General features: G+C 58.2%; 1 protein-coding gene across 16 annotated transcripts in view; it reads right to left on the minus strand.

Moving 5' to 3' along the window:
* The window catches only part of KLC1 (kinesin light chain 1), a 49,226-nt gene that overhangs the window by 13,628 nt on the left and 10,817 nt on the right, over nt 1-24,781 (minus strand). For 5 of the 16 annotated variants that reach the window (XM_059685423.1, XM_059685416.1, XM_059685429.1 and 2 more), the window contains exons 2-13: nt 17,756-18,017; nt 15,733-15,963; nt 13,368-13,446; nt 12,668-12,893; nt 12,037-12,124; nt 11,433-11,534; nt 9,410-9,583; nt 9,207-9,306; nt 7,981-8,030; nt 7,842-7,909; nt 6,774-6,882; nt 4,632-4,793 (exon numbers count right to left, since the gene is read on the minus strand). In XM_059685423.1, the coding sequence (XP_059541406.1) occupies nt 4,632-4,793; nt 6,774-6,882; nt 7,842-7,909; nt 7,981-8,030; nt 9,207-9,306; nt 9,410-9,583; nt 11,433-11,534; nt 12,037-12,124; nt 12,668-12,893; nt 13,368-13,446; nt 15,733-15,963; nt 17,756-18,016 (1,650 nt within the window). In that variant the 5' untranslated portion in view covers nt 18,017. Of the gene's footprint in view, nt 1-386; nt 438-4,631; nt 4,794-6,773; nt 6,883-7,841; nt 7,910-7,980; nt 8,031-9,206; nt 9,307-9,409; nt 9,584-11,432; nt 11,535-12,036; nt 12,125-12,667; nt 12,894-13,367; nt 13,447-15,732; nt 15,964-17,755; nt 18,018-24,781 lie in introns of all 16 variants that reach the window. The other 11 variants (XM_059685439.1, XM_059685396.1, XM_059685497.1 and 8 more) reach the window with 7 other exon arrangements.

Genomic DNA, 24,781 nt, shown 5'->3' on the forward strand with positions numbered 1-24,781 from the left:
ACGGGGGAAGCCAGTGCTCCCAGGGCCTGGGTGCGCCCTGCCAGGACCTCCCTGACACTTGCTATAAAAATAAAAAGGCGCCACCGAGCGGTCAGGAAGGAGGCTCTGCAGGGGCAACACCGAGAGGCCAAGAGAGGCTGCGGAGGCCGTGGCGGCTCTACTCCCTGAAACCATCTCCTGAGCTGTGAGCCCTCCCCCGGGGGAGGGAGGGCCTTCTCTTAAGAACACGAACCTCGCAGAGGCTTGAGGTCTGCGGCACCTTCTGAACATGCACTGACAACCCCAGTAAAGTACTTTCTAGAATCAATTCCCACGGGCAGCAGCCATCCTGGGCCTGCGGAGAGACCCGGCCGTCTGGCACCAAAGCCCCAGCCGTTCTGACTCACCATGGGACGCTGAGCAAGTCATTTAACCAGCCCGAGCTTCATTTTTCTCATCTTTAAAATGGAAAAATAAAACTTGTTACCAACTCCCCGTGAGCGCTGGGAGGACAAGAAAACATTAGCTCTTGCTGCTCTTCAGCAGAAGGTGGTAAAATGTAACATAACTCCATCAACAGCACATCCGCCTTCACATCAGAGCTCAGTGCTGGACCCCCAGCAGAGGGGAGACCTCCCCCGGGTCGCTCAGCCCTCCCCTCCCCTCCGTCCTGGCCACAGGCTGGCACTGGGCTGGGGCAGCATGGTGCCCTGGGGCTGGGGCTGGGCAGTGGTCTGCCCACCACTTGCGCTCACCCCCTTACACCCTGTGAGAACCAGCTGGGCCTCAGGAGCATGCATCAGACTGATGTATGTGAAGAGATTAGCCCATGAACGTATATGCATACACACATGGCTCATGGGCAGACAATGGTGCGGGAAGGGTGGGGGAGGGAAAGGGCATGTGTAATACTTTCAACAATAAAGACACGTTTCTTTAAAAGGGCTGGGGCAGTGGGCCCCTGCACCTGCAGCTGGAACAGCTCCTGCTCCGTGGCAGGCCCAGCCCTCCACAGCGGGAGCTCTGCCCACTGGCTAGCACAGCCGGGATCCCTGTAAGGGTTTCAGGTGACTTAGTGTTCTTCAATTTTTAAAAATATATTCCACACAAATCCTTTATAATAAAAGGCTAATATGCAAATTGACCGAATGACGGAACGACTGGTCGCTATGACATGCACTGACCACCAGGGAGCAGACGCTTAACACAGGAGCTGCCCCCTGGTGGTCAGTGTGCTCCCACAAGGGGAGCCCACTCAGCCAGTAGCCAGGCTCATGGCTGGCGAGCACAGCGGTGGTGGCGGGAGCAGGCCTAAGCCATCAGTCGGACATCCCCTGAGGGCTGGACTGCAAGAGGGTGCAGGCTGGGCTGAGGGAACCACCCCTCCCTCCCCCAGTGCACAAATTTCATGCACCGGGCCTCTAGCTTTAAAATGAATATTAATCTCTTTTTAAAAATATATTGATTGGTTGATTTTAGAGAGAGGAAGGAAGAGAGGGAGAGAGAGAGAAACATCGATCTATTGCTCCACTTGTTTATGCATTCACTGGTTACTTTTTGTATGTGCCCTGACTGGGAATCGAACCTGCAACCTGGGTGTATTGGGGCAATTCTCTAACCAACTGAACTACCAACCAGGGCTAATCTATTTCTAGGCCACAGTGTACCCAATTCCCCAGTAACCCTGGGTAAAAGCGTAGTGTACTGAAGCTTTCAGAAACACCACGGGGGAGCAGTGTGGGAAGAGAGGGACCTGCTCCTGAAGGACCGGCAGAGAACTGGCCCCGCCAACAGCAGGGACAGTGCGGAGGGAAGGCTGACATGGGGCCTCCGCCACCAGGCCTGGGGCTCCCAGTGGCCGGACACACACGTGCCTATCAGCCAACACGAGGCCACATGAACGGGGGCCAAGGGAGTCCAATTTCACCCCTAAAGGTTCCTTTGCAGCCACATCTGTGTGCTTAGCAGGACCATCAAGGAGGATGCCCTCAGAGGTGCCCAGACGGGGACCTCCGTTCAGCCCAGCACTTGCAGAGGAGAGGGCAGGAGCAGCTGCCCCTCACAGAACCACCAGGATGGCTCCAGGCCTGCTGGGGAGAGCAGGTCCCCTAGGGCCAAGCCCCTGCCCAACCCTCACATGGGGTTCTGGCTGGGGCCAGTCCTTCCTGCTCTCGTCTCTAACAGCCTGTGCCCAGCTCTGTGCTGGCCCAGATGCCCAGTACCCCCAGGCAGGGCCCTGACCTGACTCGCTGCCCTGTTCTAAGGCTGTTTCTGGTGCTGAGAGCAACCCTGCCTGTCGATGGAATTGGCTGCAACTGGAGGAGCTGTGCCCGCTCCTGGACCTGCCCACAGCACTCGCTCCGCCCTGTGGGGCGGCTGCAGAGAGCACTGACTTTCTTCTTAAACTAGACTCTAATGCGAAGCCCGATGCAAAGTGAAGCCTCGATGGCACTTCCTCACCAGGCCTGGGTCACAGTCCTCAGGACGACTGAGTCGAGCAGAGAACAGGCCAGGCCTGTCGGAGCCACAGGGGGCGGTTCTCACCGTGGCCGGGCCCCCCGCCCGCAGACAGCGTGAGCCGCCATTCTCCCTGCAGGAGGCGGAGCATGGCTGCAGGTGACCATCGCATCACACGTGACCTCAGGCCGGGCTCCTTTGGTTGCGAGCAATTATACCTCAACACAGCTGACCTCAAACCTCTGCGTGTGCCTGCTGCCTTATTGACTCCTCTCAATAGAAGTATGCTTTACAAATAACACCTGTCACCCTAACCCCAGCATGCCAAACTCGCCGCTGGCGGACCGCATGCTTGCTAACTGGTTTGGCTCAGTGGATAGAGCCTCGGGCTGAGGACTGAAGGGTCCCGGGTACGATTCTGGTCAAGGGCATGTACTTGGTTTTGGGCTCCAACCCCAGTAGGAGGTGGTGCAAGAAGCAGCTGATTGATGTTTTTAACTCACTATCCCTCTCCCTTCCTCTCTGTAAAAAATCAATAAAAATATATTTTAAAAAATAAAGAAATAAACTTGTCAAATTTTGGGAGAGCTCAGCATTCCCTCCTTGGAACCTTAGAGCTTTGAGGAAGCCGGCCTGGGAGCCGAGGCCGTCCCGTGAGGCGACAGGCCGAGTCTAAGTGGTGGCCTCGGTGACCAGCGGTGAGCCCAGCCGCCACAGCCGCCGCGTTAAGCTGGGCGGCCACTGCCCCTCTGCTGCTTTCCCTACTCTCCACTCGGGAAGAGGGCTCCTGCGCTGCCCCAGGCGCTAAGACCCAGGCTCCTCCACGTGCCCGGGACGGGCTGTCAGAGATGCAGAGCCACCAGGGCCAGAAAGTCCACCATGAAGGTGTCCGAGCCCCGGGTGTGAGCACCCCCAGGGACAGTGCATGCCGAGTGAGGAGGGAAACGTGAAACAGGGGACGTGCACGGGAGAAGGCAGCCCTCCCCCGAGTCTCGGCCTTGAAGACGGTCAGCAACAGCTGTGTCATCACGATGTCAGACAGGCTGACCTAGAAATACTGTCTCAGGAGACGCTCCTGCCGAACGTCAAGAGCATTAGCACCTGCACGGTGCGGCGGCCGACTAGCAAAGGGCCCGCCCTCAGACGCATGCGGAGGAGAGCAGAGAGCACCGGGAGGGGGGCGCACACAGCAGGCCTGAGGGCGAGCAGGGACTGCGCCCAAGGGCGTGAGTGATCACAGCAGATGCTGATTGGTTGTCCTGGCACAGAAAAAACCAAAGCCAGGAAGCTGCGGACAGACGGCCCAGATGTTCTCCCTGTAACTGTGGCCAATAACAATCTGTACAGAACATTTCAAAGGCTCACCTTTACCAAAGTGCTGCAGCCACAGGAAATCCCAAAGGATAACACAGATTTAAAAACACAGACGAGAAAGCCAAAACTTCTCAGCAAAACATCTGCGGTGACAGCTGAGGGTGCACTACTGCGGCTTCGAAAAATCAGCGCACCTGGGCGGCAAGGCTCACCGGCAGCCACTCCTCCCGATACAGCGAACCCCAAGCTGCCAGCTCTGACTCCCTGACGGCTCCCTGCACCGGCCCCACCCACGGGCCACCACGAGGGAGGCCACCCGCAGAGCCACCAGGGGCTGACATGTCTCAAACACCGGCCGGGTTCTGGACCCGAAAAACTGTGGCAGGGAGTCGTGAAGGGCGATGGACCGACCCCCGTAGAACTGGCGCTCGGGACCACGGTGGGACACGAAGCGCGGCCACCGAACCTTCCTGCCCCTGTCCTGCCCCTTCCCTAGACAAGTTCTGCTGGGAACATCAGCCCGTCCAAGGCCTGTACAGTAATTCCCACCAGGCCTACGGCGGCCGGGCCGTAAGTGAGGGGCGCTGGAGTTAGCGGGGAAGAGGTAAGTTAACAAGCGAGTTAGTCATCTGCACGCTTCCTATGATTAAAGTAAAACCGGATTATGGACTGTGCTTTAAACAACCAGGACACTCAATCAGCATTTAGGTGCTGGAAGTTAGGCCAACAGCTTTCATGGAGAGAAAACGGCCACTTCCAGGAGGCACAGGCTCAGGGCGAGCAGGTGACAGGACTTACAGAAGCGGAGCTGTGGCTGGAGCGGAGGGAAGCAGAGTCTACAGGAGAAGGGCTGCGGGGGCGGGGCCGCGCGCTGTACTTACCCCGCTCCACTCTACGCCCATACTCACTTCCTCCCCTCCGTCAGGGCCGCTCTCATACTTGACCGTGTCCACGGTCAGGCTCTCCCGGCTCCGGCGCTTCTCCGAGCCCTCGGGGTCGCCCAGCACCTCGGCCACTCTCTGTTTGTGAACATTGTCAAGACCCTGCGAGTCAGGCGGGAGGGTTCACCTGTTAGCACGTAAGCTGATTAGGGTTTTCCAAACAAACGCCCTGAAAACACAGGCTCTGAACCACAGGGAGCGCCCACGTGTCCTGGGACGTGCCCTGCAGGGGTGCCTGCCCTGAGCCCGTTCACCTCCCACCAAGTCACAGGCTGAGGCAGCGAGTGGCGCTGGCTGGGGTCCGGCAGGAAGGGCCCTGGTGCCCTCACTGGGACGGCTTCCCCACAGGCCCGATGGTGGGCGGGGAGGGGAGGCACGGGCGGCACGCCCAAGGACCAGGCGGTGATGGTCCCGGCTGGACCCTCCCAGTGCTCCTGTTTGGAAGTGTGGTGGTGGGACGGAAATGCCGTGTCTAGCGTCCCCACTAGCTCCCTGGCGTGCACGCCTCCCAGGCAGCACCTGCTGGAAACTCAAGGATGACTGTGTTCTCAGTGTGACACCGAAGACCAGCCACTAACTACAAAGGCACGTCCAGAGCAGACGCTCCATCTGCCAAGTGCTGAGCAGCAGGCACTCCTGCTCCTTCAGGCCACTTCACACGTCTGTAATAGCATGTGGCGGATTAACACACAACAGCGCTTCCTGTGCGCGTCAGGGCCCGATGACTGCGGGCGACATGCCTCTGGTTCCGCATCGGTTCACCAGCGGCTCGTGGAGCGCTCGCCTGTGCCGATGGGCCCTCCTCCTCGGGAGGCCCGGCCCAACCAAAGCCACTACGAGTGCTCCTCACCCAGGAGACTGGCCTCGGTGCCCCGCACTTCCTGTGCGAGTTGTGAGGGGCATCACTACTCTCAGCTGGTGAAGGAAAGCGCCTCAGTCCTCCGACCTCTTACTGCTCAGAACCTCGTGCGACGCCCCCGTGGACGTGGACGTGGTGCCTCTAGGCCTGGATGACGGGACAGCCCAGCGGCATGAGGCCACACTGTGCGCTGTGCGCTCACCCGCTTGCCAGAACTCCCGTAACCCCAAACCCACACCCAGTGCTCTCGCAGGCACCTGCCACCGGTGTGCACGGCCCGCCAGGCGCCAAGGCAACACTCCTTGCGCTGTGAACAGTGCCCTGCTCCGTCTGTGACTCAGTCCGCGTTCTCCGCGTTCTGTCCATTTGCTGGACGCTCGCTGCCTGAACAGCCCCGCCCCGCTGCGGCGCGCCCAGGGTCCCTAGGTGCACGAGGCTGGTGTGCCGCACACAGATGGAGCGACGCCTGTGCAGGTGGGCCTCCCGCAGGCCTGAGCCGGTGCTGGGCCCTGAACTGGTGCTAACGCATCACCAATCCACCCACGTAGGTGTCTGTGAACAGAAAGCACACAGGACACGGCTTCGGCGGGTCAGCGCCGCCAGCGCGGCCAGAGGCTCACAGGACCCAGCGCTGCGTCCTCCCCGGAGGCCCCGCTGCTTCGCGCCCACAGCGCCTCTCCGGAGCGGACCTACCGACAAGGACCTGCGGCACCTGGGCCGCGGGCCTGCGTTCAGCTGCCGTGTGCGGCAAGGAGGGGGGTTCTGGCTCACGCGGTGGTTTCTGTGTGGCGGCCCCGGTCCCGGCCCAGCAGCACACGCCGTGCCAGTTACTGTCTTCCCGTTCTGTTCATCGCAGCCACCCCGCTGGGTGTGAAGTAGCGCGTGTGGCTTTAAAGTGCGTTCCCTACCGACTACAGACGGGCACCTTCACGGGCGTGCGGCCCAGCAGGTGCTCTGCGCCCCATGCCCCGTGGCCTTGTCTTCACACGCCCTGGGCACTAGACCCACCACACACGTGTGCACACGCTGTCCCCGCTCTGGGCGCCCATTCCAATTCTGGAGAACTGGATCGACCGGGGTTCTCTTCTGCTACTCGTGTTTCTGGGTCAGACGTACAGTATTTAAACAATATCATCTTATTTGTAAAATTAATACATACTACGAACTTTCTATCTCTAAGTCAAGATCTCAGTAAGGCGCGTTGGAGGGAGGGGCTGACCGACCTGCTTGCGTGACCGCATGGCGGCTTCCTCCAGCGTCTCTGCAGCTTCGAACTTGCCCTGGCGCCTGTAGAGCGCCCCGAGGTTCTTTAACGTCGTGGTGACGGTCGGGCTGGAAGAGAGCACACGTGCTGAGCTGTTAACGTGCTTCCGAGCGGCCGCGGCCGCCAGCGCGGATCTGAGGACTGGTGTTGGTGAGAAATAGCTCTCGGGCGCCATGGCCCGTTTCCCACGCAAGGGGACCAGCAGCTCTTCTCCCTCCAGCTCCCGCCTCCCAGAGCTGCCGGGCGGCTCGGACCTTGGCCACCGCCACAGAGTCTGGACCACCACGCTTCCCGGCAGCGAGCGCATCGTCAGGCAGGGAGAGGGCGCGGAGGGAGGCAGGGGGAGCCACCCCTCACCACCCAGGATGAGTGCTGACGTGTGACGGGGCAGAGCCAGCAGGGACTGTCTCGGCACTGTGCCCAGCAGCCTGCCAGGCCCAGCCACGGCCGTTCATTTGGTGCGACGGCCCGTCAGGGGACGCATGAAGCAGCTGCGCCCGTGTCCGAGAGCCCCCGCCCCCAGCACACCTGTCCGCGCCACGGGGAACCGGGCCAGGGGGCAGAGACTTCCCGAACTAGATGACTGGGAAACTGAGTCTTAGAGGAGGAGTTAGCGAGCAGACAGGAGAGCGGGAGGGGTTCTGGTCGGGAGGAAGCAGGCCGGCGGCCTGGTGTGGGAGGCACAGGCACCGGCTCACAGGGCCGTGCGGGCGCTCACACTTGCCCTCTGCAGACACGGAGGCCAAGGCAGCGAGGAGAGGGGGCCACGGCTTAGGGTCTCCGAGACGAGACGTCCCTGCAGGGCTGCTGGCCCTGCTCTGCGGCCGCCTTCCCGTGTCCCCTGGGCCCTCTCCTACTGCCATGAGGTCGGCAGCCTTGGACACAGCAGCGCGAGCGCAGAGCCGTGTTTTACCCGGACGGCGGGGCCCCACACCCGTGAGAACGCTGCCCACTCGTGACCCCGGCCAGCGGCTCTCTCAGGCCCAGCAGCCGTCCACAGCTGTTGTTTGCAGGGAAGCAGACACACCTGTCCACCTTGCAGGCCTTGTACCAGCCGCCGTACTCTCCAAACGCGGGCCCGTCCTTCTGCTTCCCCTGCAGGAGAGGAGGAGGTGGTGAGTGAAGCCCGCAGCACCGAGCCCGCGGGGCCCTGGGGCGGAACTCACTTTGCACTCCTCTCTCTCCTCCGCGTGCATCCAGATGGGCTTGTTCTCGTCTGAGGGAGAAAAACACCACACCGTCAGCGGAGGCTGACCGAGCCCCGTGAGAAGGGGCCACGTTCCAGGGACCGCAAGGCTCCTGCTGTTCTGGGGTCCTGCTTAGGGGTGACTTCTCCCGCGTGGACGGGCGCCGTCCCCACGGAGGACAGGCTGGAGGGCAGGACCACACGTGCTCGCAGGAGGTGGCCGGCTCGGGCGGCGTGGGGGACAGAAGGTGTGGGAGGAAACGTACCAGACCTGAGGGCGTCAGCAAACCCGACTCCCGTGAGGGTTCCCATCGTGAAACTTTTCTTTTTTTATATATTTTTTATTGATTTCAGACAGGGAGAGAAAGACTCACTGATTGGCTGCCTCCTGCACGCCCCCCACTGGGGATCAAGCCCACAACCTGGGCATGTGCCCTTGATCGGAACTGAACCCAGGACCCTTCAGTCCGCAGGCCGATGCTCTACCCACTCAGCCACACCAGCGAGGGCCATCATGAAACTTAACGCTGGAATCTGCACACAGCCCTCGGAGTTTTAAATGTGAGCAACCTCGCCGTGAACAAGAGTCCGACAACAAGCAGCACCCGTCCTCCTTCCAACATCAGTGAACGCCTAGTGAAGGGAAGCAAGTGCCCCATGTCCCCGCGGCCTCCTGAGCCACTGGAACCCTGACAGCTTTCCCTCCAGAACTGGGCCCTGAGCACCTCCGATGCCGAGGGTGTGACGGCCAGGCCTGGGCTCCAGAAGTCAGGGAGCCCAGCAGGCCTGGGCCGGTGGAGAATGTGCACTTTGGCAGGTCTCCGCCAGCACGGTAAGAACATTCTAGAAAGCATGAATGACTCCAGGGAGGTTTTCTAGAGTTGGTGCATCTGGGCTGTGCCTGAAACAGGCATGGACTCTGGAGAGGACAGCGTGAAAAGCAGAGGCAGGTGGCCATCACCCCACGGAGGTGAGAGATGCCGGTGAGCACGCGTGTGTCCACCGTGTCACTGGAGATGAACAAACGTGCCACAAGCACCCAGCTGTGCCCGCCCCTCCTCTGACGCCGTCTGGAAAGTCATTTCTAACACTCAGGTCAGCTGCATCTTGAAACTGCTGTGACGACGCGGGTGTACCACTGCGGGCTGGCATCGGGACTGCCAGGCAGCCGCAGCAGCATCTGCGCAGAAAGGAGGGCACCCTTACCGTCCACAGAACCGAACTCCCGCTCGTGCGCACGCGTGAGGATCTCTTTGTACAGGGTCTCCGCTTGCTTGAACTTCCCTTGCTTCAGGTAGCAGGAGGCCTTGAAAGGAGACGAGGTGCTTAGCGTCCTCCCGCGAGTGAGCGCGCCGCTCGGGACAGTTCCACCAGGACGCGCCCCGCTGCCCGCGGCCCTGCCCACCTACCAGGTTGTTCTTGGTCTTGGCCACGTTGGGGTCGTCGGGCCCCAGCTTGGTCTGGTAGATCTCGAGGGCCCGCTGGTAGTAATACTCCACCTCCTCGTACTTGCCCTGGTTCTGGCACAGCAGGGCCAAGTTATTCAACTGCTTGGCCACGTCCGGGTGGTCCTTCCCCAAAACCTGAGAACAAAGCACGGTGTCAGCACCTCCGCCTGCCTCACCACCAGCCAGTCCGCCCCCCATGTGAGCCCTTCCTGAGTGTCCGCCCGGAGGCTGCCCCTCCAGGCTGCGGTGCTGTGCGGCTCCGTGCCCTGTGATGGAAGTGACGCAGCCAGAACGTGGGGGGCTCTCTTGGGGGGCGGGGGAGAGGCTGGTTCCCTTTACATGCTTTAGCTTCCTTAAATCTTACAACGACCCTACGTGGTGGGAACGTCATGCACATTTTGAGGAGGAAACTGGCTTTTCTAAAGCCAATGCTACTATGACTGCCAAGTCCTGGAACAGCCCAAACTTAGCCAGCCCTGTCTGACGCCTTCCTGTGCAACCAACCTTCAAAGAAGCTCCCAGTCTCCCGCCCAATCCCGCCCAGCCAGCCCACCTTCACGTGCAGTCACCCCAGCCACTTCCCTCGTGTTTCCACCCCCACCGGCAGGACCTCCCCTCCCTGCCTCCGCCCCTCCCGGATGCCAACACTCCTCCCCCTCCAGCTGCTCACCCAGGGTGCTCTCCAGGCCCCGTGGATGGGACCCCTTCCATCCAATTTAAGGAGACCTCAGCCCGGCCCACCAGTTAGCTCAGAAGCACATCACCTCGTTTTCCCTCTTTGCAAGTACCACTACCTGAAGCTACCTTATTTATCCAGCTAATCTTCTATTACAACTCTCACCCACTAAAGTGCAGGCCCCAGGAATGCAAGCTCTTCCCAATGCAGCCCCTGCTGGAGGAGTCACACTGTCAATCAGTGCCTCCCCCTAGGCTCCCCAGGAGGCACGCGGCCTCCCCTCCCTTCCCACACTCCTTCCTCTCCCTGCCGGGACTCTGCCCTCAGTCACTGAAGGCTCAGCTCCAACACCCCCATGCCCCCAGGCCCTGGAGGAGCCCGCTCTAGATGCTCCGGCTCCGACCTAGAGGCCAGCGATCAGAACCCTACGTTCCCAAGTGCAGTCTCGTGGCCTGTGCTCTGGGGAAGGGGCTGTGCTTCTGATCTGTTAAGTCCCCCACTCCCACCAAGCAGAGGCCCCGCCCTCCATGAGCATCTCCCGGTGCCTGACGGAAAGGGCAGCAGTGTGAGCGGATCTGGTGGAGGCACCGACGCAGCCTGCAATGCCGCGTTCCGTCCTGTGTCCTCCCGGTTCCAACCCGGCCGGCCAAGCGGGGCCTGTTGTTGACGGACGGGCAGGCGGCAGGATGACGTCTCACTGGGGACGCGAGGACGGGCAGCGCGTTTCCCCTTCCCCAGGACGCAACCACAGAAACACCAGCTAAGCGTCCCGGGCCATCCCGGCTCAGCTGGCCCGCTCTCTAACCCTGAGCACAGTCGCTGAGCGCGGCCGAAAGCACAAGCTACACCCTTCAGTGCCATTAGCATAAAGGCAGCAGCGGGCAGACGTCCACTGACTTATCTACAGCTGAGTCCATCCTTAGGTCTGGAAAGCACGTTCCCTTTTTAAAGCTGCAGAAGCCTATTCGGTGGCTACTCTCCGGGCAGGCACATGCTCGCTGCCGAGGGAACGCCCAGTCCCGAGCAAGCCCTCCCTCAGCAGCACTCCTGGCCCCGCCCCTGCACCCCGACGGCAGGGCCAGCTGCATCCGAGGGTGGCCCACCTTGTGGAACGAGTTACTTCTCGTAAACCCTCAGTGCCCACCTACAGTGGTCCTCTGTCAAAAGGTGAACCGGAAGTCCTCTAAGAGCCCCCAACTCACACCTGAAACCTACGTGACCCTATTAACAAGGCCACCCCAACACAGTTAACTCAAAATAAGTAAAAGTGAGATTAATGCATCAATAAAGCGCCACGCGGTGCCGCACCTTTTCTCGGATCTCCAGGGCTCTTTTACACAGCGGCTCCGCCTCCTTGTACTTCCCTCTCTTGCCGTAAAGCACGGCGAGGTTGTTCAGAGTCGCTGCCACCTGCAACGGGGGCGGCGAGAGGGTGAGCATGGCCGGCGTGCTCAGGGCGGTCAGGGACCGAGTTCCATCAAAAGCAAGAAGCAATTCACTGGACAGAGATCACAGAGCAACACCACAGGTGCTGGGATTACAATCAGCATCGCGGGATCTTGATTTTTAATAAATCTCACTGGGAACCACACAGCCCACCACAGGCCTGTGTGCAAACGGGAGCAGACTTTAACAAAGGACCCAGTTCTGCAGGAGAGAATTTCACAAGACATGCGATTCGATTCAGGATCAAGAACTACAGCGCGTGCTCCATTTGGGAGGGACAAGGCGTGCGCTGGCCTTGCTGGTGCCAGTCCCCGCGGGAGCTGGCGGGAGGCGGCGTGAGGGCCTACCTGTGCCATCTAGCGGAAAGGCAGCGCTTACCTTCCCTGCGGGTTCGATAGGAAAACGCGTCGGTGAAAACCGTAGGGAAGCCGAGCATCTACAAGGAGGGAGAGTCAGGCCCACTCACCGCGGGGTGATCTTTGCCCAGAGTTTTCTCGCGGATGGCCAAGGCGTCGTTCAGCAGGTTGGCGGCGTCCTTGTACTTATTCTGGTCTCTGGAATGAAGCACCGAGAGTATTCTGTCTGCCCGCAGGCCCGGCGTCCCCCCGCCCTGCCCGGCCCTCTGAGCGGGGACTGTCACCACCCCGTCTGCGAGATGAGGAGCGGAGGCTCCGAGAAGCTAAGACTCTGGACACCCTCCTCCGTCCCGGGCCGTGTAGCAGAGAGGGAAGCTCAACTCCCCTGAGAACAGAGCTACGTGTTCAGCCCGAGGGCCTCACAGCCAACCCGAAGGCTCACATACGCTTGGGTCTCAAACACTGTTGGTTGAGCCCGGCCTGTGTGGTTCAGTGGTTGAGCGTTGACCCAGGAACCAGGAGGTCTCCGGTTCGATTCCCGGTCAGGGGCACATGCCCGGTTTGCAGGCTCGATCCCCAGTAGGGGGCATGGAAGAGGCAGCCAATCAGTAATTCTCTCTCATCATGGATGTTTCTATCCCTCTCTCACTCTCTGCCCCTCTCTCTGAAATCATTAAAGAAAAAGGTTTGTTGAACTGGAACCAAACTGCTGGAGAAATGAAAGACAGAGGAAGTACTAGCCTGTACACCAAGGCCAGGATGTTGAGCATGGTGGCCACGTCCGGGTGGTCGTGGCCGGAGGTCTTCTCCAGGTCCTCCAGGGCCTGCTTGCACAGGGGCACGGCCACCTCGTAGCGCCCCTGCGAGGCGTACTGGATGACCAGGTTGTGCAGGGTGCGCAGGCGCGCTGGGATCTCATAGCCGCCCTGCTGCGCGGCCGCCGCGGCGCTGCTGTGCTGCTGCTGGACTGCAGAGAGGGTCCGCGTCAGCGCGCACAGGGTCCCCAGGCGTCCTGGTTAAACTCCCCTCTAGCCTTGGCCCCGTTTCGGCACGTGGCCCCCCGACCACGGACACCTGGCCGGCAACCTCTGGGCAGGCTGGTAACCTTCCGGCACCCTTCCGGTGACACAACCCCCAAGACACACACACACACACACACACACACACACACACCCCCCGCAACGAGATGCCCTCGGCCAGGCAGACAGCCCTGCTTTTCCCGCTCCAAACTGCTGTGCCTGGCGCAGGCCGAGGGGCCGGCCTGATGCCGCTGCATCCCAACACGAAAACCCTGAAGCTCTGGGGAAACGCGGGTCCGAGCGTGCACGTGCTCCTGCGAGGCGCTGTGCCACCCAGACGCCCGCGAGCCACCGCAACCGCGTCCCACGCACAGACCGCCTCCCTCTGCCGCATGCGGCGTCTGCCCGCCCGGCCCGCGTACTTCCTTGACCGGGGTCGTCGTCATCGTTCGGGAAAAGGTCGTCCAGTGGTTCTCTGGCGGAGTCGGAGTCTCTGTCCTCCTGGAAACCAACCCAGAACTACCTGAGCGCGCAGGGCGACAAAACCTCTGCTCTGACCTTTTTAATCAAAAACCTTGGAGCCCGGCCACGTGGCTCCGTGGGTGAGCGTGCACCTATGAACCAGGAGGTCACAGTCTGATTCCTGGTCAGGGCACATGCCCGGGTTGCAGGCTCGATCCCCAGCGTGGGGCGTGCAGGAGGCAGCCGATCCATGATTCTCATCACTGATGTCTCTCTCTCTCTCTCCCTCTCCGTTCTTTTCTTAAATCAATAAAAATATATATATTTTTAAAAACCTTAGAAAAGATGGTCCATTTTTAAGATCAAACACAGGATTATCCACAATCTGTCTGGGCTCTGAGGACGTTCAAACAGAGCAGGGAAACTCTCACTAGAAATAAACCCACTCGTAAACCACACATGTGAAAACGTGAAGCGCCGCTGGCTGCACGCGCAGACCTGGGCGAGTCCACCGCAGGCCTGGGGCACTGGGCTGCCTCCAGCTGCGTATGACTCGGTGTGAGGGACGCCCTCGTGGTGGGATTCCTGCCGCAATAAGGGGAGACACCAGAGCGTGTCCTCTCTTGCCCCCACCCCACTCTGTGAGGACCCAGCGAGCAGGCCACCGTCTGCAAGCCAGGAAGAGAGTCCTCACCAGACACTAGCCCTGCGGGTGCCCGGTCTCGGGCTCCAGCCACCAGGACGGGAGAAGTGTCTGTGGTCCGAGCCACCCCGTCGGTGGTGTTTTGTGTGGCAGCCCAAGCTGACACAGGGTAATGTCTGCTTAGGACGAGGGATCAGACTGAAGACACACGGGTGGGATGCACTGATCACAGATTATGTAGTGAACAGGCCCAGCACCAGGCGGGCAATGAAAAATGGGAGCTCAAAAAAGTAACAAATAATGAAATAAAATAAAAGTGGGCGCTCAAATGCAGGGCAGACTCAGGATGGGCCTGGGCAGGAAGGACGGACTGGGACAGGGAACACGGGCTGCGTGCAGGGAAGAACCTGCAGCCGGCGTGTCTCAGCTTTGCCCCCTGAACTGCGGCCGAGGTCTGTTTCTTTAACCCACGAGCCTGCGGCGCTGTTACAGCGGCTGCGTTCACTGCGACATGCACTGCAGGGATGTGAGGCGTGACGTAGGGAAGCTGGGTAAGGGCAGGTGGGGATGCTTTTCTATCTTTTCACCTCTTGTGTGAATCTAACATTTAAAAGGTATTGTTTTTAAGTTAACTGAATTAGAAATACTGGATGAAAAATAGTCTAGACTGAGATCAACATCCAAAGACAGAAAGGGGGGAACTGAGATCCTTGGAGCCGTAACATTCCAGAAACCACAGGTGAGCTGGCAGGGCCTCAAGGGAGGCAGCAGAAGGCTGCAGAGAGCAGGTGTCCTGGGGCGGGCAGGCTCCGCAGAGAAAGGCAGGCCCACGGCACCATCCGCCACAGTCAGCCCCGACTCTGGGTCAGGACTGGACAGTGGCTGTGGACCTAGAGAGTCCAGCACCTGACAGGCATGGACGGCAGACTGCAGTGGGTTAGGGCGCCAGAGCCCAGCTGGGCAGACCCGTCACAGGTAATGCTGCCTCTCTGCCATGGACCTGATAGTTACCGTATTTTACACTTTCTGACCCTTCTTCTAAAAAACACACAAGAAAAGAATATGGCAAAGAGAACTTCTATGGCCCTGGCCAGGTGGTCCAGTGGTTGGAGCATCATCCCTTGCACTGAAGGGTCAGGGTCGTGGGTTTGATTCCTGGTTAAGGCACAAGCCCAGGTTGTGGGTTCACTCCCCAGTCAGGGCGCACATGTGAGGCAAAAGATCAATCTTTCTCTCTCCCTCTCTCCCTTCTTTGCTCACCCCAGAATCAATGAAAAACATATCCTTGGGTGAGAATTAAAAGAAAAAGGCCCTGGCCAGTGTGGCTGTTGGTTAGGTGTCGTCCCGTGCACCAAAGGGTTGCTGGTTCGATTCCTGGTCAGGGCGCATGCCCAGGGTGCGGGCTGGATCCCTGGTGGGGGGCGTGTGGGAGGTGGCTGATCAATGTTTTGCTCTCACCATGTTTCTCTCTCTCTCAAAAAAACCCACAAAACCTAAAAAGAAGTTCAACAACAAAATTAAAAATTAAAAAAAAGGGAATGTCTATGACTTGCCCAGGGACTCAGTCCCAGGACCGCAACCCGCGATCTTGCTCAGCGCCTCCCTGGAGGGGAGACCCGGGCCCTGCGCCGAAGCCCCTCCCGCCTCCCGCGGGACGCCCGCGCTCCCACAGAACCACTCACGGACGGAGAGACGTCGTCGTCGTACTTCTTCAGCTGGTTCATGAACTCCAGGTGCTTCTTCTCCTCCTCCAGCTGGGCCACCGACTGCTCGCTCTTCTGCAGCTTCTGCTGCGTGTTGGCCAGCTCGTCCCGCAGCCACTGGTTCTCCTGGCACAGGCGGCGCACCTGCGCGCGCAGCTTCTGCTTCTCCGACTCCACGGCGTTCAGGTGGTTGGACAGGGCCATCATGACCTGCAGACGCACGGGCTGCGGCAGCGGTCCCAGCCCCGCCTCCCTCCACCCAGGCCCCGTGCCGCGGCCCGTTCCCCAAGCACGAGGTGCACCGTGCCATGACTCCCGTGTCCACCTCGGCCACAGGCCACACACGGGACACCACAGGAGTAGCACACGCCCAGGACATCTACAGAAAATAGACGTGTGTTCTGTCTGAGAGCTTCTCCAGTGGACGAGCAACGCATGCACAGCTACTCTTCTGATAAAAATGCATTTTTTACTTTCCATCCAGACAGCTCCAACGCCATCTCTCACTGCCGTGCCCCCGACGTGACACTGCGTGTGCCTGCACACACGTGTGCAGTGTGGTCACTCCGGGAGCGGGGGGAGGGGAGAGGAGGGCCGGCAGACCTTCCAGGTGCCAAGGGAAGGGAAGGCATCTTTGCTGCTGGCGTCACGGGTCAGAGGCGCTGGCGCTCCCATCAGCACAGTCTGTCCTAGCGAGGGGCTGCCCAGGACTGTGCCTGCGGGCCCTGAGCGGCGTCGGGGACCGAGCAGCTGTGCGCTCCTGGGAATGGAGCGCAAGAGAAAGCTGGGAAGTGGCCTCGGTCTGTAGACCTGCCCCCTGCCCTGCCCTCTTCCTTTCCTCATGTGAGAGCTGAAACTCCAGAAGCGGGCTTTTTCTTCCTTTCTAACCCCAACATCTGCCGAACTAAAAAGGAAGCTCATGTTCATATCACTTTTCAGCAACACAGTAGCTTCGCAGTAACTAAACAAGTTCAAGTTCGTTCTCTGGCGGGGAGCAGGGTCAGGAGGAGGCCTCGGCGAGGGCGAGGGCGGGCACAGGTGTGGAGGGAGGCCTCCACAGCAGCAGGAGCTGGTGAGCTGGCAGCTGCTGCTGCTCCAGTCACACCAACAAGAAAGCTAAGTACCTAATTTTACCTGAAATACGTTGGCAAAGCCAAAAGCTATGGGGCGAGGGGCACCGCATGCTCCACGTCTCCCGTCTATGCTGGCACGACAGAAACGAAGGTCTGTCAGATCTACACAATCCTGCCTGGGTGCCGCAGAGGCCATAGCTGCCGGCGGACAGCCACGCTCCCTCCTTCCTGCTCAGAGCCGGGCACTGTAAGGGCAAGATGCACTCCCGCCTCCCCCACGGAGTGCCCTGCAGCAAGGTGGGAGCAGAGCGCTCTGCTCTAGGAAGCAGGAGGCAGTGCCCTTCCTGCCCTCCGGGCGCTAGAGCGGGCCCGGAGCTGCAGTGGAGCTGTCCGAGTCCGGGAGACAGGCTGCCGGGAGCAGGGCGGCAGGGCCTGGGTCCCTGGTGACGGGGCAGCTGCGGACCGTGGCTGGGACAGCCACCCTGGGGCATGGTTCACAGCCTCTGAGATGTGAGCCACCGTTTTTGTTTTCTGATGTGTGCAGCCAAATCCAGGCCTAAAGGACACGTGTTGGCCCTGCTTTTTAAAGTTCAGACACGCCCCAGTCAACCGTCATGTATCTAACGTGCACTCTATAGCAGTGGTTCTCAACCTTCTGGCCCTTTAAATACAGTTCCTCATGTCGTGACCCAACCATAAAATTATTTTCGTTGCTACTTCCTAACTGTCATGTTGCTGCTGTTATGAATCGTCATGTAAATATCTGATATGCAGGATGGTCTTAGGCGACCCCTGTGAAAGGGCCGTTCGACCACCAAAGGGGTCGTGACCCACAGGTTGAGAACCGCTGCTCTACAGGGATCTGCATTCTGGTTCGTGAGGCGCCATGGACCCCCCGCCCGGCTCTCCAGGCCGCAGCCTGGCTCTACCTGCGCCTCGCTCAGGCCCAGCTCCAGCATCTCCAGCGACTTCCGGATCATGTTGGACTTCTCCTCCACCAGGTTACTCTCATCATCTTTCTTCAGACACTTCAGTGTCTCAAGTAAACTCTGCAGGATGGAGTTGTGCTCGTTCTTCAGAGCCTCCAGGCCCTGAATCACCTGCTTGGTCTTGGAGATAATCTCATCCTGCGTGAGCTTCTCCAGTCTGTCTTCCTTCACGTACACCATTGTGGACATGTTGTCGTACATTCTGGAGGGAAAAGACAAAAATCAGGCACCTGGCCGAGGCCGAACGTCATCACATCACACCTCTAAGATGCCTGTGCGCAGGCTGTAAGTGAATGTTTCTGCAGGCAAATACCAAGTATGTGTATTGGATTTAATATCTATACTGCTTCTATTTTTCCTTTGCAGGCCAATTTAATTACTTTCCTGGCTTGTGACTGATTTTTTAATGGAAAGAATGGCAGCAACAGAACGAATGCCAAAGATTACAAGCAACAAAACATCCAAATGGCATTTCCAAAACACACAGCCTCCGTGAACAAAATGTTCCGAGTGTCTGCGAGTCTTATTTCTCCTGAATGAAATGCGGGAGGGAAGTCAGTTCTCTGGCTTGTTGAGCAGGTGCCCTGGAGGTGGTCAGGCCGGAGGAAGGCGCCGGCAGAGGAGCACGGAGCACGGAGCACGGAGAGGAGAGGAGGGGAGGGACCGAGCGGCGGAGCCCGGGCGGGGTTGAGGCATGAGGTGAGCAGCGCTGCAGACGCAGGAGGCCCTGCGCGCGGCTCAGTTGGCAGGGTGTCAGCCCATGCACCGGAGTTTGCTGGTTCAATTCCCGGTCAGGGCACATGCCCAGGTTGTGGGTTCAGCCCCCAATCGGGGTGCATGCGGGAGACAACCGATCAATGTTTCTCTCTCACATCGATGTTTCTCTCTCTCTTCCTTCCTCTCTCTCTAAAATCAATTTTTTTAAAAACAAAAAAGACTCAGGAGCCCGGGAGCCCAGCATGTGCCCTGGGGTAGAGCAGCCCGGGGCGCAGGAACCGGTGTGAGAGCCGGCAGTGAGCGAAGAAGGGGAGGGCAGGGCACTGAGACAGCGTCAGCCAGCCGCCGTGCCCCTGCCCCGTGCCCGGGAGCCGCTAGTGGGGAGAAGGAAGCTGCCAGGAGAGGAGAGGGGAGGGACGAGCTGAGGTCGGATGCCCGTGGGGTGGCTTCCTCAGAACCCCGGCACCCGAGCCGCAGGCTCCCGCCCAGTCTCCCCGCCGAGACTCAAGCTCTACTGCAGGCGGCTCCGCGGTCAGTCATCCTGATAGGCCACGGCTGCGGACTCGACCCCGTCAGGGCACATCCAAGGTCCCCAAGGACTGCACGGACGGGTGAAATGCGTCCATGTTTCTCTCCTTTCCTCCTCTCTCCCTCTCTCAAATCAGTCATTTTTTTAAAAGACAGGTCCGTTTGGGACGCCTTGACTGAGCTCACGGCTCTCCAGGGCCCTGCCGGCTCTCGGAGAGCAGGGCCTCGTGTGTCCTGTCCTGTGCGACCCTCTCGGCCTGTCACAGTCACTGCTAAGTGCACACGCGCCGGCCGATGGAGGACCAGCATCCAGGGAACAGGACTCAGGGGATCCCCAAAGGAAGGAGGACATGACACAGGCGCCTCCCCAGCTCTGGCAGCGAACTTCCCAGCACAATTTCCAAGTGATGCACCTTCAGTCTTCCTTTCCCAAACTCGCAGAACAGGGCTTACTAGGTGTGCCCTGACCAGGGCGGCCTCAGGGACATGCGGGCGCAGAGGGCAGCTGATACCACGCACACCGAGAGCTAAAGGCACAGTGACAGGCCTCCTGGTGGAGCATGGGTGGGGGGAGTGAGGGGGGCGGGGGGCAGCGGACACACCCACTGCAGAGGGGATGGATGCCAACCGTATCCAATTCAAGGGCACTGCCAACCGAGGGGACAACGGGGGCCGAGGGGGAGGTGGAAAGCGCCCACATCTGGAGAGGGGTGAGCTGGCACAGGGCAGGACTAGAGGAGAAGGGGAGAGAGGTCCCAGGCACCTGCCCTCTGGGGTGAGGGTGGAGGGCGGCCACGCTCAGGAAGGTCAGGAGCCACGGCACCTCCTCCAGGCTCAGCCAGTGAGGCCCTTCTGCTCCTGAGGTAGCCCACCCCCAGTCCTCTTTCCGACGAGGCAAACCCAGGAAATGGGCAGGCGGCTTCAGCCTGGAAAGAAAAGCTCGCGGACGTGAACGGGCAGAAGGTACACCTTCGTCAGAGTGAGTCCTGCCAGCTGTAAAGACGGCCAGGGTACCCTCGGAGGGTTACGTGGCGGCTGAGAAGGGCCGGGGGCAGTTCTGTTTATGTAAGAGAGAAGGAAGGGGGCGGAGGGCTTAAATAGCAAAGGAGAACCATACAAGGCGCACTCATGTGCAGAAGGAAAAGTGGAAGGAAAACGAGAAAGACGATCGCTGGCAGGCATGCCTCATCAGGCAGGTGAATTCCGAGACACCCACTGCAGGTCCTGACGGCTGGCCAGGCTGGGACCTGAGAGGACACCAGTCACACAGAAATGTTACCGGACGCGCGCACCCAAAGTAAGAGCCGCTGAAGGCAGTTTTCTGTTACCTTCCCCTTAAAGGAAAAGTAATGGGAACCCAGCCGCGAGGGGAGGGGACACTCCGTGTCGTGAGAATGAGGTGGCAGGTGCTGTGTGGGCTCTGGACCCGAGTGAGCCGGTGCAGAGCCCGGCACCACCATCAGCCATGGAGCGGGGAGGCCTCCTGGGGTCTCGGTGGCTAGCACACCTCCTCCCCGGCTCACGGGAGCATGGAGACCAGAGGGGAGCGCTCAGCAGTCACTCAGCGGTCAGTCAGCACAGCCTCCGGCCAGGGAGCTAAGCAATCTGGAACCTTCCTGATAATGGCTACTCAAGGTCTGCAGACACACTTCCTGTAACACAGGACTCACTACTTTCCAAGACAATTGGTTCGATGTTTCTCTCTCCCCACCTTCCTCTCTCTCTAAAAATCAATAAGAACATATCCTCAGGTGAGGATTTAAAAAAACTATTCTAAAATAAAAAGTATTTTTTAAATCTACACACAAAGTACATAAAAAAGCACATGAATAACCAGTAAAAAGCAAAACCAGAGTCCAGACCGTGTGGATCAGCGGTTGGAGCCTGGCCGGAGCACGAAGGGCTGTGGGTTCAATCCCGGTCAAGGGCAGGCACCTGGGTTGCAGGTTGGCTCCCTGGCCCCATCGGGCACGTGTGGGATAACCAAACGATGTCTCTCTCTCCGCCTCTAAAATCAATGGAAAAAATAGCCTCAGGTGAGGCTTAACGAAAGCGAATACAGAAACCAGACAGTATATATGCAATATGTTAAGAATTCACTTCACTTCCATATAAAGGGTGTCCCAAAATTCACGCAAGAAGTAATTTTGATAGAAAACGCAGGTTTATAATTAAAAATTGTAAATTTTTTATCGATTCATAAAGTATACAGTATAGGGTTATGTATGGAATAGCATATCAGGTAAATGGCCTCCACGGCTTTGCTGGCACATATGCACTCTTTTGTTGAAATTTTCCATGACCGTTTTGCATAAATGTGGCTGAATTTTGATGAGGCTCATTTTCATCTTGATGGCTTGGTTAATCGACAAAATTGTCGCATTTGGGGCTCAGAAAATCCACGAGTGATTGTTGAGAAACAAACGCATCCACAGCGTGTCACTGTTTGGTGCGGATTTGGGGCTGGAGGCACCATCGGACCATTCTTCGAAAATGCGGCTGCTCAGGCAGTAACCGTTAATGGTGCTCGCTATCGCGACATGATAATCCAGTTTTTTGTGCCTAAATTGCAAGATATGGATGTGGACGACATGTGGTTTCAACAAGACAGTGCCACATGCCATACAGCCCGAGAAACAATTCAATTACTGCATGAGTCATTTCCTGGTCGTGTAATTTCCCGTTTTGGGGATCAGAATTGGCTGCCCAGATCATGCGTATGTGCCAGCAAAGCCGTGGAGGCCATTTACCTGATATGCTATTCCATACATAACCCTATACTGTATACTTTATGAATCGATAAAAAATTTACAATTTTTAATTATAAACCTGTGTTTTCTATCAAAATTACTTCTTGCGTGAATTTTGGGACACCCTTTACATAGTGTGTTATAAGAACACAGCGTCTGTGGCGGTGAGTCAGCTCCCACTGTAACCATGAGGGCAGAGCTGACAGTGGGGGGGCTCGGGGAGAAGAGGAACAGAATCTACGCTCTCGCCGCCCTGCTGGAGCGTCTGGCAGTGACCACACCGCGCACGTGCGCACGGGCACACACGCCTGTGCCTCTCAGAGCTCACCAACCAGAAAACAGTAACACCTAAGCGGGCTGTCGGAGGGCAGGCAGCGGAACCTCTTCCACCCTCACAGACAGGAAGAGCTGCCGCCTCCGCACAGGAACGACAGACCAACCTGACGCCGAGAGAACAGGAACGCTGCACACGCGGAACACGGACCGGCGAAGCTTAGAGCAGAACCGCCAGGCTCTCGGGCCCGGCCCGGCCCGCCTTAGACGCCTCTGGCTCACAAAGACTGAATTTCCGTCTCACGGGATGATCTCGCGTCCATCTCCGCACCTGACAGCGCGTAAGCGCGCCCTCACACAATCACACACTCTACAAATTAGCAGGCGAGACGATCTCCCACCATCTGACAAATCTTATTTACCACAACCGTCCCCCTCTCCAAAAGTAACAAAAAGAGAGCCAAGGCCAGCAAAGGCAAGGGCATCACCCGGGCCACTTCATCGTGCTGTATGACTTATAGATCAACTTCTTTATTTCACTGATTTCTAAAGAGAGAGAGAGGAAGGGAGGAGAGAGGAGGGCGGTTTGGTGTTCCCTTATTTATGCATCACTGGTTGATTCTTGTATGTGCCCTGACCAGGGAGCAAACCTGCACCCTTGGCGCAGCGGGACGGCGCTCTAACCACTGAGCAACCTGGCCAAAGGAAAGTGGATGCACAGAGAGAGGACAGCCGAGAAGGACGCGTGCTCTTCTGGCCGCTCCTGACCAGGACACGTACCTCCTGCAGACACAGCAAAGGGAAGCAGAGAGAAAGAAAGCAAGACGGCCCACGGCGTCTGAGATGCTTTTCCAAGAGACACGGAGCTGCACAGTGGGAAGCCCTGCAGCCAGCGGCCGGCCTCCTCCACACACCGCCACAGGCCCTGGGGGCACTGGGCGGGCGCTCCTGCCCCACGGGGCATGGAAAAGCAAGAGCCTAATGCGCCTGCAGAAAACACCCAAGTTCAATCAGGAAGTGAACACTCGGGCCACGGTCTGCATGACACCTGATGCCAAAGGTGATGGGTGAGGAGGTAGGTGGGCCTTCGGGAGGTCATGAGCGGAGCCCTCAGGAATGGGATTAGCGCTCTTTTTAACATGTATATATTTAAAATTGATATCAGAGAGGAAGGGAGAGGAAGAGAGAGATAGGAACATCAATCATGAAAGTGAATCATCGATCGCCTGCCTCCTACAGGCCCCCCTCTAGGGACCGAGCCTACAACCTGGGCATGTGCCCTTGACTGGAATCGAACCCAGAACCCTCCGTCTGCACGCCTACACTCTATCCACTGAGCCAAACCAGCTAGGGTGGGATTGGTGCTCTTTTAATAAAAGGCCCCATAGACCTTCCTCCCCCTTCCGCCACATGAGGACACAGCAAGAAGATGGTGTCAGCCCTGACCGGTTTGGCTTGGTGGATAGAGCGTCGGCCTGCGGACTGAAGGGTCCCAGGTTCGATTCTGGTCAAGGGCATATACCTTGGTTGCGGGCACATCCCCAGTGGGAGTTGTGCGGGAGGCAGCTGATTGATGTTTCTCTCTCATGGATGTTTCTAACTCTCTATCCCTCTCCCTTCCTCTCTGTAAAAAATCAATAAAATAAAATAAAAAGTAGAAGATGGTGTCTATGAGCCAAAGCAGATCCCCACCAGACACTGACTCTGCGAGCACCACCATCTTGGACTTCCCAGCCTCCACCACTGTGAGAACTAAATGTCGGATGGTATTTTGCTACAGCAGCCAGGTGGACTAAGACATTCTGTATCTTGGAACCCAACATTACAGAGTATGTTGTGGATTAAATGATACAACTGTCAAAGCTTGGAAAATTAGATGAAAGAGCCACCAATTCCACCCTGGTACACACCCACGAATAATGGAAACATGCTTACGTCAGCATTTGCCAACAAATGCTCCAAAACTAAAACGGGGCCGGTGTGAACCCTGCACACCAGTGTTGTGGCATCATTCGTAATAACCGAAGTGTGAAACCACCCAAACGTCCATCAGCCGGTGAATGGACGGGTAACAAAACGGGCGCAGCCACAGTGGAACAGGTGGATATCAAAAGGAACTGAATGCTGGTCCACACTACAGCACGGACAACGCTGCGCCCCTGAACAAAGCCAGACCGAGGCACACAGCGCTGACTCCACTGACATGAGGGGCCACAGAATCAGAAAGTAGGTGAGTGGTGGCCACGGCGGGAGGGAGAGGGGACGGGTACAGCTTTCTTGCCAGGCTGATGAAATGTCGGGAACCAAACAGTAGTACAGCCCTGTACATTTTGTCATATGTGAACCATATCTCAGTAACATTTATCCAGAATTTTTAAAAATATATTTGTATTGATTTCAGAGAGAAGGGAGAGAGAGAGAGAGAGAGAGAGAGAGAGAGAGATACAAACATCAATGATGACAGAGAATCATTGATCGGCTGCCTCCTGCACGCCCCACACTGAGGACCGAGCCCACAACCCAGGCCTGTACCCTTGACTGGAATCGAACCCGGGACCCTTCAGTCCGCAGGCTGACGCTCTATCCACTGAGCAACACCAGCCAGGGCATATGCCCAGAATTTTTTAATTTAAATGATTCAAATAAAAGAAAACAAAGCACACAGCCCCACTTTGGGATCTTGTCTATGTTAGCCCCG

Source organism: Myotis daubentonii, chromosome 1 (assembly GCF_963259705.1).
Source record: "Myotis daubentonii chromosome 1, mMyoDau2.1, whole genome shotgun sequence".
Lineage (NCBI taxonomy): Eukaryota > Metazoa > Chordata > Mammalia > Chiroptera > Vespertilionidae > Myotis > Myotis daubentonii.